Below are 17,128 nucleotides of genomic sequence, written 5' to 3' on the forward strand. Positions count from 1 at the left end.
TATTGATATATATATATATATATATAAATATTGATAAATATATATATATATATATATATATATATATCAATATTTAACTGAGTACGTAATAACTACGTTAAGTCTATAATACAGAATAATATATGCGTTAACTTATTTTTCGAAAAATTGATTGATACATCTTTTTTATTAACTATTTAATGACAGAGTTGTTAACGATAGAGCTATAAATTAATAATTATATAATATCTTAGAAATATTACCAGAAAGAGTCTCTCATGGAATATTTATTTGTATAGTACTGTAACGTGATGTCAAATTAAATTTTTATAAATACTAATAATATATATACATATATATATGTATATTATATATATTATATATATGTAATATATAATATATATTATGATGTTAAAAAATATCTATCATAGATGCATAATGCTTGATACGAGGAATTACCAAGCAATTATTCCTTAAATATTCATTATTAATTATATATTCTCGGAAGTCAAAGCAGCATATTATTATTATTTACTAAGGAGGAAATGCGCTTGATTTTATTTAGATGAACTTCGATCGTCGTTCCAGAATGTATTGCATATTCGTTTCGCAAGGGTATCTCAATATACGTAACTGATGAAAGTTAAGAATCTTTAAGATTCAAACCAACTGTCTTAGAAAGTTTCAACAAACTAAATTTTGTTTATTCTACTGTATCAAAAGTTTCTTTTCTCATGAATCATTTACAGCACTTCTTCAAATGTCCATATAAATAAAAAAATATAATATATATCGATAATTCAATTATCATATAATTTATAATTTATCGATAAATTATACGTGTAATGTATACATAGCTTGATTTAAACTATTCCCTTATTAAAACATAAATTCAACTATTTTTGCAGTGCCCGAGAGAGAGAGAGAGAGAGAGAGAGAGAGAGAGAGAGAGAGAGCGAGAGGAAAGAGAGAGAGAGAGAGAGAGAGAGAGAGAGGAAGCGAGAGGAAAGAGAGAGAGAGAGAGAGAGAGAGAGAGAGAGAGAGAGAGAGAGAGAGAGAGAGAGAGGAAAGAGAGAGAGAGAGAGAGAGAGAAAAAACAATAAATTGGAATTAAAATATTCACGAATGCAAAATAAAGGTGAGAGAAGCTCGAACATTGATTCTTTAGGCCGCATATTCGACCTCTATTCGTTCGTAGAATTTCACTTTCGTTACCTGCCATTTTGCCTATACAGTAACTTTGGACCTTGCATACTCAGATAAATATATACGTACATATATATATACATATATATATGATGTATTGTATATATATACGTACGTATATAGTTATCTACGTAGGTATATGTATATACGTTTCTCTGTCTATCTCTTTGTGAAAAGGAAAGAGACAGGAAATTTACTTTCAACACTTTTAAGACGATTCGCGGTAAGGTACGTCAAATGTTGCGTTGTCATTTCTATTTTTGATTTTTCGCTTGCTCTTTTTTCACATATTGTTTATTAACAATTTAATTTTGACAAAAAAAGCGGAGAAATTAAGGATAATACTATATCCAGATGCTATTACCGTCTTCAATTCATGATTTTTGTTTTCCATAATTTGTTTGAAATATGTATGAATGCGAAAGTATTTTATTGATTTCATTCAGAAAAAGACTTTCTTTAGTTCTCTATGCACTCGAAATCTTGGTTTTTAGGCTCTCATGCGAACAATACAAATTGGATAATCATTTTTTATTACAATTGTTCCTTACCTGTTGTTCAATCGTTAAACTTATATAAAGTTCTATTATGCATTAAATTGAATGTTTTTTTCAACAATCCTTTTTGGTGATTCATTTGATTCGCATTATGTCTATATTTTATTTTATTTTTAAGAAATAAGATATATATAATATTATTTAGTATATAAAAAGATAATACTATATTAATACCTATACATATTAATATTGAAAAAGAGATTAATTTTCTTAGATATGATATTGCTGAAAAAGATATTATTCTCTTAATAGTTAGATATCAACAAAAATATACTTGTGTGAAGTATTACCGGAAAGTAATGTCGTTTCAGCGCATGTCGATATTTGATTATTAAAAATTGTTAAAAATTGTTAAAAATTTATTCGTTTGAATTTAATTTAAGAAAGCGACATTACTTTCCGGTCCCCCTAATATATATATATATATATATATATATATATATATATATATATATATATATTATATATAATATATATTGTATATATAATATATGTATATTATATTATATTATACAGGATGTATCGTATACATTACAGCTCCATTATTTGAAATATTTTTGTTATATTTGATTTCATAAAAAAAAATGTTCAAAACAAAGTTACAATATTTCAAGAGACGGATGATGATGGAAATTTTTCTCAAGCTTATTTTTTACATGAATTATATTTTTTGCAAGTATACATACACGCATTTTCGATAAAGATATGATTATGAATACTAAAGTAGTTCACCTTGATATCATTAATCTTCTTCCTCTAACATTATTTTTCAATCAAAGAATATATATGGCTTATTAGAATTGCATATATTTAAAAAAATATCCACAAACTAAACATTTTTCGACGTTATACTCTAATACTTTGTAATTCAAAATTGCAGGATAAATTAATTCACAATAAAAAAGGATCGTAGGGTTTTGTTTAAAAAAATACCGATGACTTTAAAATCTCATAAAAAATAACCTTGAGAAAATATCCCTTTCATCGTCAAATGGCCCTTGAAATAGCGTAATTTTCCCTTGAACATTTCTTCTATAAAACTAAAATTAACAAAAACACTTTAGATAAAGTTAAGCGTTAACAGAAACACTTCAGATAAAGTTAAGCAATACATTCCAGGTATAAGGTGTTACGTCATCACATACAATGTTAACTTAGGATTAGACGAGACATAAAATATTTACAGAAAATAACAGAGTAAAAGATACAATGGATGAGTGTGGAAAAATTTACATTTTTATCATCATTGTCAACTTATATTTTTCTTTGTCGTTTAAAATAGATAACATAAACTATCCTAAATTAAATTCCTAAGAAAGATTTTATTTTATTAATAAATACCCTGATTCTTGATGATACATCAAGAAATTGTAAGATACTGTAAGTCGGTAAAGTAAATATCGAATCTGTAAAATAAATATCATCGAGTCGATAAAATAGAAACTAGATCTTATTTTCCCCAATCAATGCCGCGGTTATTCCTTTGGACGTATTCATCCACGAATAAATTAACCACAGGACGAGTACACCAAAAAGAATTTTCACAAATAAATCAGCAATATATAAATATTTTAAAACTTGTCTTGCACGAGGTAAAGTTGAAAGATCGTCCTTTAGGTAATACTTTCTTGTTCCCAAAATATAATTTAATAGATATTCATCCCAAGATAATGCCTTAGTATCCATGAAGAAAATTTCTTTATCCGAGGAGCAAAGACGTTCTTCCAAATCTTTCTTCACTTCGTTCCTTTAAAAAATGTTGAGAAAAAAAAATATATGTAAATTTATTTACATAATAGCTTAAATGTTTATATACTTTCGTAAATAATACCTACCGGAATACCCATTCTTTAGTTGTATAATATTGTAATAATTCTAAACCATACGTAATTCTTTGTTGGACTTTCACTAAAAACGGCTCGTTTCCAGTTAAAACGATTATAGTGTCTAAAAAATATGCTGGTATAAAATGTAAAAATAACATAGTGAACCAATGTAAGATTTTCGATGAAGTTATTCTTCCACCTGGATACCAAAGTGGTCCTGAAAAAAAAAATATTAAAATTGAAGTTAAAATTTTTATTTCGGTCGGTAATAAAGAGACCTTGATTCTAACAATCATTATATAGCTAATGATATAACGTTGCACAGTACGTGACATAATTATTAATCCGGATAAATAACCAATGAAAATATCAAATTATGTGCCGATTATATACAAATTATCTTTTATTATATGTTAACTCATAGCGAATGTCAAGAGCAAAATAGAGATATTATTATCTCGATATGCTCTCATCAAGAGAGAATCAATTATTTAGCTTGAAGATCTTGAATCATGAGAAATCATGCTAACAATAAACTACCAGATATTTTGATATTCCAACAACACGTAGATATTTAAATGAAAAATAAATAGATTTTTCGTTTTTTATTGTTTACCTGAAAATGGATTCTTCAGAGTATGTTTCTTTCCAATTTCTAAAGCGCTGCCCCATGATATAGGATTTTCTCCACTTTCCGTGACATTCATGAAAATTGGTTTCTCAGGTTTTTCCAAACCAACGTGCCAGGCCAACGCAATAATGGAGTTAACAGCTATATCGCAAGGCATTAAATCGGTCAAGTAATTCGGGTTGCATAGCATCGTCCGTATGACACCCTTTCCTGCTCCAATCATCAATCCAGTTGGACCATTGATATTGTCGATCCAACCGGGTGTCGGTTCCTTCCATGATGCTATGACTGAAGTCAAAACAGAAAAACGTAAAACAAACGAAATAATGCTGATTATGAAAAATTCGTCATACCTATCGACGGACGAGCGATTCCAGCAGGCAAATTAGATCTATATAAAAGATCCTCGCTGAGAGATTTGCTAAACGCATAAGTATTCGGTTGTTTATCCAGCAGTTTCGGTGTCATAGCGTTTAATACGTTATCAGGTATAGTATTAACCATGGATATAATACTTTCAGGTGAAATTGCTGTTGGATAGGCACGTTCCTCTAACACTGCCTCACCGCACTGACAATAAGATGTGGATATGTGTATGAAAGACTCAAGATGTGGCATCTAAAAATTAATTTCCTTTTTATAAGATTCGTTTCAAAAATTTTATGACCTAATAATATTTCTTAAAAGATTATTATTACCTCTTTAGCTAACGCTAGGATATTCATGGTACCCTTCGTATTCATGTTGATTGCGGTTTTCAATGGAAGATCGAATTTAACGTTCGCAGCAGTATGAAAGACTACCGATATCTCTTTCATAATTCGTTCATTATCAGAAGCAATCAAAGCCAATCCATCCTCAGTTATTTCTCCAGGCACCACTACAAGTTTCTTCAATCTTTCGGGATACTTTTCTCGGAGCACTCTAAATGGTTCTTGCTGGAAAATATCAAACTCATTCAATAATCTACCTCTATCTCATTATTCTAAATCTAGATATGTATTAATAGGTAGATCAAATTCATTGAAGAAATGGTCCATTTAAATCGATATTTAAAATGATGTGTAAATCTCAGGATGAGATGGAGCAGGGGCAGGCGAGAAATTTGGTAGGGATATAACTTCAAGGTCATTTCTCTATAAAATATCCAGGGTATATGGCATTTGCCTTTCAATCAAAGAATTAACTGCTCCGTAACTTAATGACGTAAAATGTGAAAGGACCACTTCCATATCAAAAACATCGAGATTCATTTTCATTCGTATACTTGTTGTACGTAAATACATACATTCATATATATACTATATATTGGTACACGTATATTGTATATCTGTATCTATGTTTAGTACATCAGATGATTTGTATTATTTTCCTCCATTTTTAGTGTATTCATTTCTGTTTAATTATTTACAATTTTTTAAAGTTTTCTTTATTTATTTTCAAAAAGATAAAAAGAAAATGATCAATTTTGAAGAAAGTAATTGATCATTTTTGTGAGTAACTGTACTTGTACTTTTCGAGTACGATCGATTCTTATGTCCTTATTAAGCCCGTTTTTTTCTACAATAATATGAACCACGCGTAAAACGATAGGACAGACGAATTCGAGGCTAAACGTTCGCTTTCACTTTTTTCCAAGCATTACATGACCCACCTACTTTTTAAATCGTTCAAGATTCCAAACAATTTTTCCTTAATGATTCTCTACTAACGAATGTAGTAATATATTCAATATTATGCAAGTCATTAGAGTAAACAAAATTTAATTACAAAATTTATATAAAATGTTTTCATTTACGATTTTTTTGATGATATTTAGATGACATATTCCCTGACAATAGTAACCATTTATATAAAAGAATATGACAATGAAATTCTTCTCTATGTATCTTTTATTTAGAAAAAATTATGAAAGATAAGGTCAAAAGTCAACGCATTGATTAAAGATGTTTGACTATGATCGTGTACAAATATCTTGGAAGATTACTCAAGAAACATGAATTAAAGATGAGTATTAGAGAGTTTGATGACCTAGTTGGAACGTCTTTTAAATGTTCAAAGAAACCATCGATGATGGCCAAGTAAAAATATATTCTCGACAAATGTTTTATATCTTACTAGATTTATAAATATCCGCTTTATATTGCACGAATTGATATCTAGAACGATTGAAATTATATTTTACAGTTCATCGAATAGCATAACGACATTTGGCAAGATCGAAATTAATATCGGTAAGAAGGAATGACATAACGCAAGATCGGATTTACTTTCACACGATATTTCTTTCGTACGTTTGGTATGTAGATATGTGTATATAAGAATATATGTATAAATATATGTATGTATTCATACGTCTATCGAACAAAATACTCAGGAGAGTTTTCATGCGATATAAATAGATATTTATTTAGAAATGCTTCTTCTTCATTTAAATTAGATCACGTACATTTTTTATTTTCGATAATGTAAAGAAATGAGCAAATACGAATAAATCTTTCGAAATTATTTGAAGATACTTCTTAAATCAAGAGAATTGTATTGACTCTTAATCAGATAACAACCAGCTGTGATTTTTTGAATTTTTACATATTAATATCTTACGAATGTAATTAGATCATAATTGTATTCATAAAAAATAGATTTAAATATATTTACGATATAAATTTCGTATTATTATTAAAATGGTGATCATAAAAGAAAATTAATTTCTTTTATTATTTATGATGATCACGGATAAGATATATGATCATGGCAGAAAGCTTATTAATTAAAAAATTTATTTATTACTTCCTGTCATGCAAAATAGAATCTTTACAAAAAATCGATATTATTTATTATCGTTTTTGTTTGGCTAATTTGCAATATCGTAATTGTGTAATTTATTACCGAAGCGGAGAGGCCTGCAAGAAGGAGGAGAAAGAGAATTCCTATTGTAAGAGTGATTACAAGAAATTATTATATAAAACTTCGAGATATGTTGTCGACTGCTAAAACTCCTATAATAGATAAAAATACTACTATTAATGATGCATTCTTCAGTTGAATTTCAACATCGATTGTTTCCTGATAAATAATACGATAATCATCGAAATAATTGAACGATTGTATTAAGCATTAAGCATGACGCTTATTACTTATTTTATCATTAAGACTGCTCATCGCCCTCTCTCTCTCTTTGTCTCTCTCTCTCTCTCTCTCTCTCTCTCTCTCTCTCTCTCTCTCTCTCTCCCTCCCTTTCTCTCCCTCTCGAATCATGTATCACTTCAACAATATATTAAGAAGAAAAGAAAAAGAAAAGAAAAGATTTAAAAACGAGTTAAGGAAATATCCTTTTCCTCGATGTTTATATTTCTCTACATAGGTTCTCTGTGTCAATAATAGATATCAACGTATGATTTGCTTCTTGACAAAAAAAACTCTATTTAGACTTATTATATATACTAGTAAACATCATTAAAAATAATAATAAATAAATAAAAAAGGATAATAATAATAATAATAATATTAATAATAGTATTAATAATAATATTTAAATAATATTTTTTCTAGATGACAAATTATTTTTAATCAAAAAAATTTGAATAAAAACTTCAAAATATAAAAATTGTTTTTTTTCTTTCGTACTCGATTAACTTCATATGCATTACTCTTTCTATATCCTTCTATAAAATAACTTTAAATTGTCTTTTAAATAAAAACAAATTAACCCTTTGGGCTGGCAATTGTTTCATGGATTCGCGTGCCGAAACTGTATACAAAACCATAATTTGACGCGAGCCATGAAGATACAATAGTGTCATTTCAAGACTCGCTTCAAGAATTTTTTCTATACAGATTTTAGATATACAATAATTCTGTTTATAGACAGATATTATATAGATCTGTTAGTTTTTATAATATTAATTTTTATAGTATCCAATTTTCAATACAGGTTTGGCAAAGAATACCAATTATCTAAGAATAAGATGTGTTCTTAATCCACTATTTTTTGATCTAATATATAATTATGATCTAATAATCTATACTTTCTGATGCATTAGTACCCGAATTTTTTACTACTACTAGGTTTTGACTTATCTTATATCTTAAATTTGACATAATATTCTAATTTACATTCGCACAGATTATTATATTTTACACCAAAGCGTACTATTTTAATGGATTGAATTATTTCTATGATAAGCGACCTTCATACTTTATTATAGATTCATCTAATGTTATTATACTTTATTATAAATTCATCTATATATTCTTAGAAGTATAAATATACTCAAACATATCATTTAGATAATCAATTACGAGTCTTAATTTACATAATTTAAATTAATTAATGTAAACAAGATTTTCACTCATTTCTAATTCTAAAACAATAAATAACTATTCACTAGCGTGGGATATTATTTTAGTACTAGAGATTAAATAAAAAAATATGAATAAATACAAAACAAATAAAAAATGAATAAATAGATAAACAGAACAGAAATTGAACAGAATTGAAAGATAACAAAAATTTGAAGTAGATCGAATAATGAAGCTTCTCAACATTTTAGCTAAAGTAAGATTGTGATTAAAAAAAAAAAAGAAAAAAGAAAATAAATTCCCAAATAATAAGATTTTTTTTCCTTATAGAACATACATTAGATTTTTCATAGAAAAATTATTTACATAAAACAGTAACGCTTTTTGAGAATATAGTTTTAAAGAGATTGGAAAGTTGATAAATTGCTTGTCTATAATCTGTTTTCTATTTATACGATAATATACATTGTAATAATATATACGCCTGTAGAAAAGTCAAAAACATAAAATAAGTTTTTTCTATATAGATATAGGTTTATAATTAGCGTAGGAGAAATACTTAGAGATTAACGTACGATTTTTGTACAAATACATATACATACACACGTACGCACACGTATATGTATATACATACATATATATATATATATATATGCATGCATGTTTGACTATCAATTAAAGTCGATAATTGTATTGAAGAGATTAAAATGGGTTTAAAAAATACAAAAAAAAGAAAAACAAATGAAACAAAGAAACACTTTTTCAATACTAGAGAAACGTTATCGTTAGCTATCAAAGGAAAACAAAGTAACGGGAAAAGCTACTACTAAGAGGATAAACGAACGAGAGACTAAAAGATCACTTTGCAGAGTAACTTGTAATGTGTTGTAAGCGCATTCCCTGCACTTCATACTGGTTCTACCACTCTCTTGAATGAATAAACGAATGTAAACGTGTATCGACCTGTGAGGTAATAAAGAAAGAAAAAATAATATACGAAAAATATATATATATTATCGTATAATAATATACAAAAAATATAATATATATTTTTATTATACCTATAGAAAATCTATTGTCGAATAATAATCTTTCGTATTATATTGTATAAATTAAACGAAGATACCATATAAACGCTAAGAAATTAAAAATTAATAAAATAAATACGGATATTATAAATGAATGTCAAATATGTTGGTTACGTAATAAGAGAATTATATTTTATTAAGATTTCATTAATTCAAATTTATCTCTCATGACGTAGCGTATAACCTTGTCGACGACAATAAAAAATTAATTTGAATAACAAGAATCGTCTTCCACGAATACGAGCTTTATCTTTTATATTTGCTTTTCTTTTTTACTTTCTTTTTTTTTATTATTTTTCTTCTTTCAACGAAATTTCACAATTAGCCCAAGTTTTATTTTCATTCTTAACCATGTTGCAATGTCATTTGTACATTATAAACTTTTCTCCTGTCACTAATCAATAATGTCATATTGCATAATCTCGAAACCATCTACGTTTCGACAGCATTTTTTCTTTTTTTCAACATGCACCTGTCTGTCTCTCCATACTTTCGCATTCATTTCACTCGAGTTTTTTATCCACTTAGTCATTTTTGACGTCACGAATTTCCGCCTAATTTCACTTTCACAATCTCATAATAACCGGTATTTAAAATATACCAAAAATATTTACCCTTTATTATTTCGAAGATGATTTATATTAAAAATGTTTATATTATTTAATATGATTTGATTTGATTTGATTCAATCGACTTAATTTGATTTATACGATTTGATTTAAAAATTATTGTAGCAATATGAAAAGAAAGATTAAAGAAATAGACTTTGTAAGATAGAAAATGAAAAGCAACAGAAACGTAATAAAAGAATATAATAAAATAAAATGAAAAAGATTTTACGAGAAAAAAATATGTTTCATTTCTATTTCATAAAATTTTAAAGAAAAAGAGGGAGAGAGAGAGAGTGAGATAAGCTCATAAAACTTGTTACAAGGAAAATTTAATTCGAAATAACTTTTGTTCGATAGATTTATGTTCGTTGATCAATGGATAACTAAATGCTAAATACAATTTAAGGTATTCCTTAGGGGCACATTAATAACTCACCTCGATGATGACTTTCAATCTGAATTGCGAATCGATTCCTTTCTTTCCTCTAATTATCAAGAAAATATTACCAATATCAGGACAGCTCATTAATAATTTGTAAATCAAAACTTTTCCGAGGAATCCAGTAGCCCCCGTAATAAGGACGTTTCTCTTTCGAAACCATTCCGGTATCGATGGTGTCGTAACCATTATTTTTATTTTTCTTGTTCCCTCTTGAAAACTGTAACAATGCAATATGAAATATGTGAACGTCAATGTGAATTAAGAATATTCACACATACATACATGTGCGCGCGCATGAGTACATATGTATACATATATATATATATATATATATGTATATGTATATGTACACATTTACTACTTATTATTATGTGGATATTTAATATGAAAATATATATATAATAATATATATATTATAATATATTATTTCTTCTATATATAACATATAACAATAAAAATACACACACATATATATATAATTAATATATATATATCAAATGATATATACATATATATATATATATATATATATATATATATATAACAATCCACAATTTGACCTTGAATTTCAATGTGCATAGAATGAATTCTCTTGCACGATGTTACACGTTCGACGAAGGGAGGTATAAGTTGCTTTCAAAATGCCAAGGTCATTGCGGTTCATTATTATTCCATTGTTAATTCAACAGTTTTTATGAAAAAACGTTACACTGAAGGAATAATTTTCTTAAAGTATGTTTCAAAATGATTATTTGATTGATCACTCAAATATCTCCAGTTAATTCTTTTAATTTTCTTTCTTTTTTCTTTCTACATATTTAATAATGAATATTTAAATAAATTATTTGCATATACGATTATTTTTATTTCTTGATGTTCATTATTCGACCGTTCGTTTAATGTTACATTCGATAACATATATTTATTATATATTATATAAAATAAAACATATTATATATAATTTAATTTAATAAATATTATTATATTAAATATATGTAATATGCCTATACTATATATCATTATATTGTAATAATCCAAAGTAAAAATCAACCATTTTTGTAATACATACATATGTAATACATACATACATATGTAATACAACAATGTGCACTAAAACTAAAATTTATATATACACAAAATATTATATGAAATATATGTATTTTCTATATTATATAAATATATTTTTCAAAACTTAAAATTTTTTCGTTCACAGTCATTTATTAATTATAAATCAATATCTTTGTGATAAATTTTTAAACGTCTGCATATTTATATTTCTAAGAATTACATATAGTTATTTATATTTCTAAAAGTAACAAAAAGTTTTATTCACAAAGAATGATAAATAATAATAAAACTAAAATAAAAACAAATAAAATAAAAGTTAAGAAATGAACATAAAGAAACACCAAGTCATTTACTTACCTGTTTCACAGAACTGAGATCCCAGGAATGCTCGTTGTCAAGCGATTATAAGAATCCCAAAGGAATTAGCAAGTGTCTTGATTAAAATTGCGATTATCTCTTTTCCACGATTATTTGTAGATATCGAAGACAAGAAACAAATAGTTTAGAAGATAGAACGAAATAGAAATTTCTGCGATTGGTTTTTTCGAAAAAAAAAGAGAAGTCTCAGCGAGTTAATCAATTTGAGTTCCGTAAGTATAACCGTCTCGATAAAGACTGATCTTTCTCAAAAATAAATGCTATGTAGCAAAGCAGAGAGAAAGAGGTAGAATGATTTCGAATTTTAATAATTCATACCCAGCGATCGCAGAAACGAACTGAGAGAAAATACTCGTTCTCCGCGACGTTTTATCCCCATCTATCGTATATTCACCTACCACGATGAACCATGTTGTTAACCTTGATACTTGGAGGTAGAAGGTAGCAAACACTTCAAAATACGTTTCCCTTCGCTCTCTTTTATTCTTATACGTCTTCTTCTGTCGTCGATCCATGATTTCATCTATAGGTTTTACGGTAGATTCATCATACTTCCCTATATATTTGGATTTTTCCCAGAAAGATTCAGATTTATATATTTTTTTGTTTTTAATAATGAAATTTCCCTTCACTTTTTTTATTCCCTTCAATCTTTTTTATAAAATATCAAATTTGCTGTTTTTATATTTATTTTAGTAGATTTACATTTATTTTCTATATCAGTCCTATAATTACAAAATCGTAAGACATTTATAAATGAAAACTTTAGAAATATTAATTTTCCACATAAAATTAATAGTTTAACAGCAATAATAATAATATCATTCCTCGCAAGTAGCGAAATATATTGCATATACTTGAAAGTACATAATCTCTTTTTATATAAAAAATATATAAGACTATCAAAAAGTGCAAGGAAAATTCTTATTTTCTCGTCTTGCTTATTTTCTCTTCGGCTTACTAATTGATTATTGTTGCATCATTTATTTATATTCGATAGATTTACTTTATTGTGATAAATGAAACGAACTCTTCACAGTTAACTGCCGATAAGATAGAACACGATAAAAGATGTTTTATTGACTTTATGCATCTGAAGAATATTATTATATTATTAAATATACATATATGAAATAGATTTTCAACGTTTACAACATAAGGACAATTTTAAATATTTTTAACTATATTCATTATGTGCAATATTACAAAAAAGTAGAAAATATCCATTGTACAATTATCATGTAGTAGTAGGTATAGTAGAAATATTCATTGAGAAGTGTACTCGTATCTTGAGTTCAATTTTAAGATCAATTATCTTATCTTTGAAACGTATCTTACGTTTCAATTATGAAATCAATTTTTTATTTCAAATATCTGCTTCTTTCGTATACATGATTCCTACATTTATTATTAGACACAATTACAAAATTATTTGGTATTAATTTTCAAAAATATATATTGACAAATATCAAATAGAAAACGTATATATATAAATTATTTATATTTTAGATTTGTGGGTTTATGTAAGAATATCAACAAATCACTATATTAGATCATCTTAAAAAATTACAATGGATTTAAAAATATAATTAGATGAGCCATCATCAATCTGCATAAAATATATTTAACGTTTAAAAATAATAAAAAATTGGAAAATAGAAAATACATTTCATTATTCTTACATCGTATTTTTCAAGTATTTTTTAGGCTCCTTATTTTGATAAGTTATTTTGATGTTATTATATTGATAAGTTATTACACCTAATACTAGATCTAGAAAGTAATCCTCTCAAACAAATAATTTAATATCCATGTAGAATTTATCTTTCTTGGATAAAGATTTATTTATTTTCATAAAAAACGGGTTATCAAACATTCATTTCATGACAATAAACCTTTTTAGACAGAGTAATAATTTATTAATATTGTTGTACAAATCTATTAGATTAAAATATGAATTATATATAATAAGTTTATAAATTTAAGATGCGAATACTAAAGAGTATGTACGTTGAATTTAAGTATTATATAAAATTAAGAAACAATATATGTATATGTCATATATATCATATATGTACTTAATTATTGTAAAAAGAAATAAACACAATCAAATTACACATTTTATATATATTATTATTTATATATATATATATATAATTTCAAAACAGACATTATAATGAATACATTAAATAATACAAGAATCTATTAATGAAACAGAATAAATGGAAAATATAGTAAGATAGAAAAAATCATCATTATAGAACATAATAAAATTTGATTGAATTTAAATGCAACTATTTTTCATATATCGAAAGCAATATCGATTTACAGATCTCACCACTTGTATGTTGCTGCATACGAAGACGCAAAAATTAAAACTCTACTACTAATGACAAATACTTTAGAACAACAATAATTATTATAATTTGGAAACAAAATTAATTGTGAAATGAAAAAAAAATTTTTTTCTAATCAATCGAGATTAGACGAAAATTTATGAATCCTTTTGATGCCGATAAACGCGATCTATCTGATAAAACCAATAGAATAGAACATTTTGATCATGTTTTATGAACTTTCATTCCCAAATATTAACGCTGATATGAACACGTTCCAAATATTAACGTTGATAATCATCATGAAAACTGAATGAAACATGAAACTGAATCATGATCATCATGAAACTGAAAATAGAACGCAGTGATTACTATACACATAGTCTATATACATCATATAAAGATTACATATCTAAATCAATATCTATCTAAATCATATATAAATCAATATCTTATTAAACATTATTTCATTATGAGAATACATAATATCACAAAAATTATTGCCTAAAACACAACAGAAATACTTTAATCTTTTGTAAAATGAAAGATAGACCAATTTGTTTTTCTTTGTTGCATTACATATATTATCTTATTATCTAACATTTAACTCTATGTATAATTTCTTCAGATGATGCAAACGGCTCTTTGAAATTTGTGCTCCTAAACTACCTAAACCTTTTTATAATTAAACAAGTAGCAATTAAAATAATATGTGAATTTTATATAATAAATTAACAGTCAAGTGTGAATATAAAACATGTAAATCATTTTATAATTAAATAAGAAACGAATAAAATAATATGCAGATTTTATGTAAGAAATCAGAAATTTAAAACACTATATATTTGAATAAAACATTCAAAATTAATAGGCAAATATTATATAATAAATCAGCTATCTGTGACCATAAGAAATTTAAAGTGCTTTATATTTGAATAAAACAGTTAAAATTAATATCTAAATGTCATGTAACGAACCAGTTACCTGCAAATATAAAAAATTTATAATATTTTTATTTAATAACCACTTAATAACTACTCACACTTAATAGTAACAAACAACAAAGAGTGAAATCGATTTTTGCCGATTTAGATGATATTTCCTGGAACGAAAATCAATTCTATATAAATCAATTAAAAATTTGTTCAACATTTTAAATAAATAAAAGAAATCATTCTAGTCCTCAGTATTTAAATATATTATTATGTGTTTTTATTATTGTTTTACTTTAATTTGTTATGCACTAAAATATATAAAAAATCTAAAACACAAATCAATTTCATATAATAAATTTATAATCATCATTAATTTATTTTTATGTCAAATATGATACTACTACAATTCTAGAAACATTATTTTTGGCAATATTGTTAATACCATTGATAAAGGGATACTTTGCAATATTTAACATTGAAACTTTAAAATAAAACTTTCTGTAAGAAAAAACTACATAAAAGGTATGTGTACCCTTATTTATATATAAATCATTTAAATATAAATCAATAATTATATGTGGAACAAAATGAAATGTTCTCTATTTATTGTTATTTCTTGAAAAGAATATTGTGAAAGATTAAAATATTTAAATATTGGTTCATTAAGTATCTGTATTAATGCACTTATTCATTTATTTATTTTTGATCATTCTAAATGAGAAATGTATATCCTTGCTATATTTATTTGCATCCCTAAATGCAGGCATATCATTTCTCAATGTAGAAATCAAGTCTTGTAGATTTATATGAGTGATCTGATAAGTTTCCAGCCTAACAAAGATACAAGATATTTTTTCTTCAAATTTATTTTTATTTTTCTACATGGTCTCCTTGTAAGTCTATATACTTCTTCCAGCAATGATCCTACCTTTTTAACCTGTTCAAATAGTACTCGGCGTTTTTCTCTGCAAAATAATTGTTTACGAAGGTAATGTCCTCCTCATTTGACGAAAATCTTTTTCCTCCGAGCGTAACTTTTAGCTTAGGGAACAAAAAGTTTTGCTTGGGGCTAGATCTGGCGAGTAAGGAGGGTGTGATCAAGTAGTTCAAATCGTAATTCGTGGATTTTCGCTATGGCAAACGCTGAGGTGTGAGATAGCTTTTTTGATGAAACAATTTTTTTTTCTGCAAATGTGGCCATTTTTCCACAATTTCTGTCTTCAGTTTGTCAGTAATGATACGTAGTATGCTCCTATAATGATTTTATCTTTTTGAAGATAATCGATTAATATAACTCCATGACTATCCCCAAAAATAGTCGCCATTAATTTCCCAGCTGAAAAACAGTTTTTGCTTTTTTTAGAGCCGATTCCTCCTTCGCAATCCACTGTTTTGACTGTATTTTTGTTTCTGGGGTATAATGATATATCCAAGTTTTCTCCACAGTAATTAATCGGCGCCAAAACTCTGATTTATAGTCTAAACTTCGCCAACAGAGCGTTAGAAATGTTTATCCGAACATGTTTTTGGTCTAACATAAGTAAACGCGGTACTCAATGCGCGGATAGCTTTCTCATGCCTAAATCTTGATTCAATATGTGACAAACATGTTCTTTGGACATATTTATAGGCTCTGTTATCTCTTTCACTTTAATTCAACGGTTATCTAGTACCTTTGATGAACTTGAGCGATGTTATCATCAGTGGTTGCAGTTTTTGGACGTCCCGAATGTTCATCATCTCCCAAGCTAGTACGGACACGTTTAAAT

At 26.4% G+C, this 17,128-nt stretch overlaps 1 protein-coding gene across 1 annotated transcript; it reads right to left on the minus strand.

Moving 5' to 3' along the window:
* Window positions 1–2,239: 2,239 nt before the first annotated feature.
* LOC124422683 (putative fatty acyl-CoA reductase CG5065) lies at window positions 2,240–12,433 on the minus strand. Its single transcript, XM_046959479.1, has 7 exons — window positions 12,068–12,433; window positions 10,637–10,859; window positions 4,898–5,137; window positions 4,553–4,817; window positions 4,185–4,487; window positions 3,578–3,785; window positions 2,240–3,489 (listed from the first exon to the last, which is right to left on the minus strand). Exons 2-7 carry the CDS (start codon window positions 10,826–10,828, stop codon window positions 3,186–3,188), a joined length of 1,512 nt encoding a protein of 503 aa, XP_046815435.1. The 5' UTR covers window positions 10,829–10,859; window positions 12,068–12,433; the 3' UTR covers window positions 2,240–3,185.
* Between the last annotated feature and the right edge of the window lie 4,695 nt (window positions 12,434–17,128).

Source organism: Vespa crabro, chromosome 3 (assembly GCF_910589235.1).
Source record: "Vespa crabro chromosome 3, iyVesCrab1.2, whole genome shotgun sequence".
NCBI classification, from domain to species: Eukaryota; Metazoa; Arthropoda; class Insecta; order Hymenoptera; family Vespidae; genus Vespa; species Vespa crabro.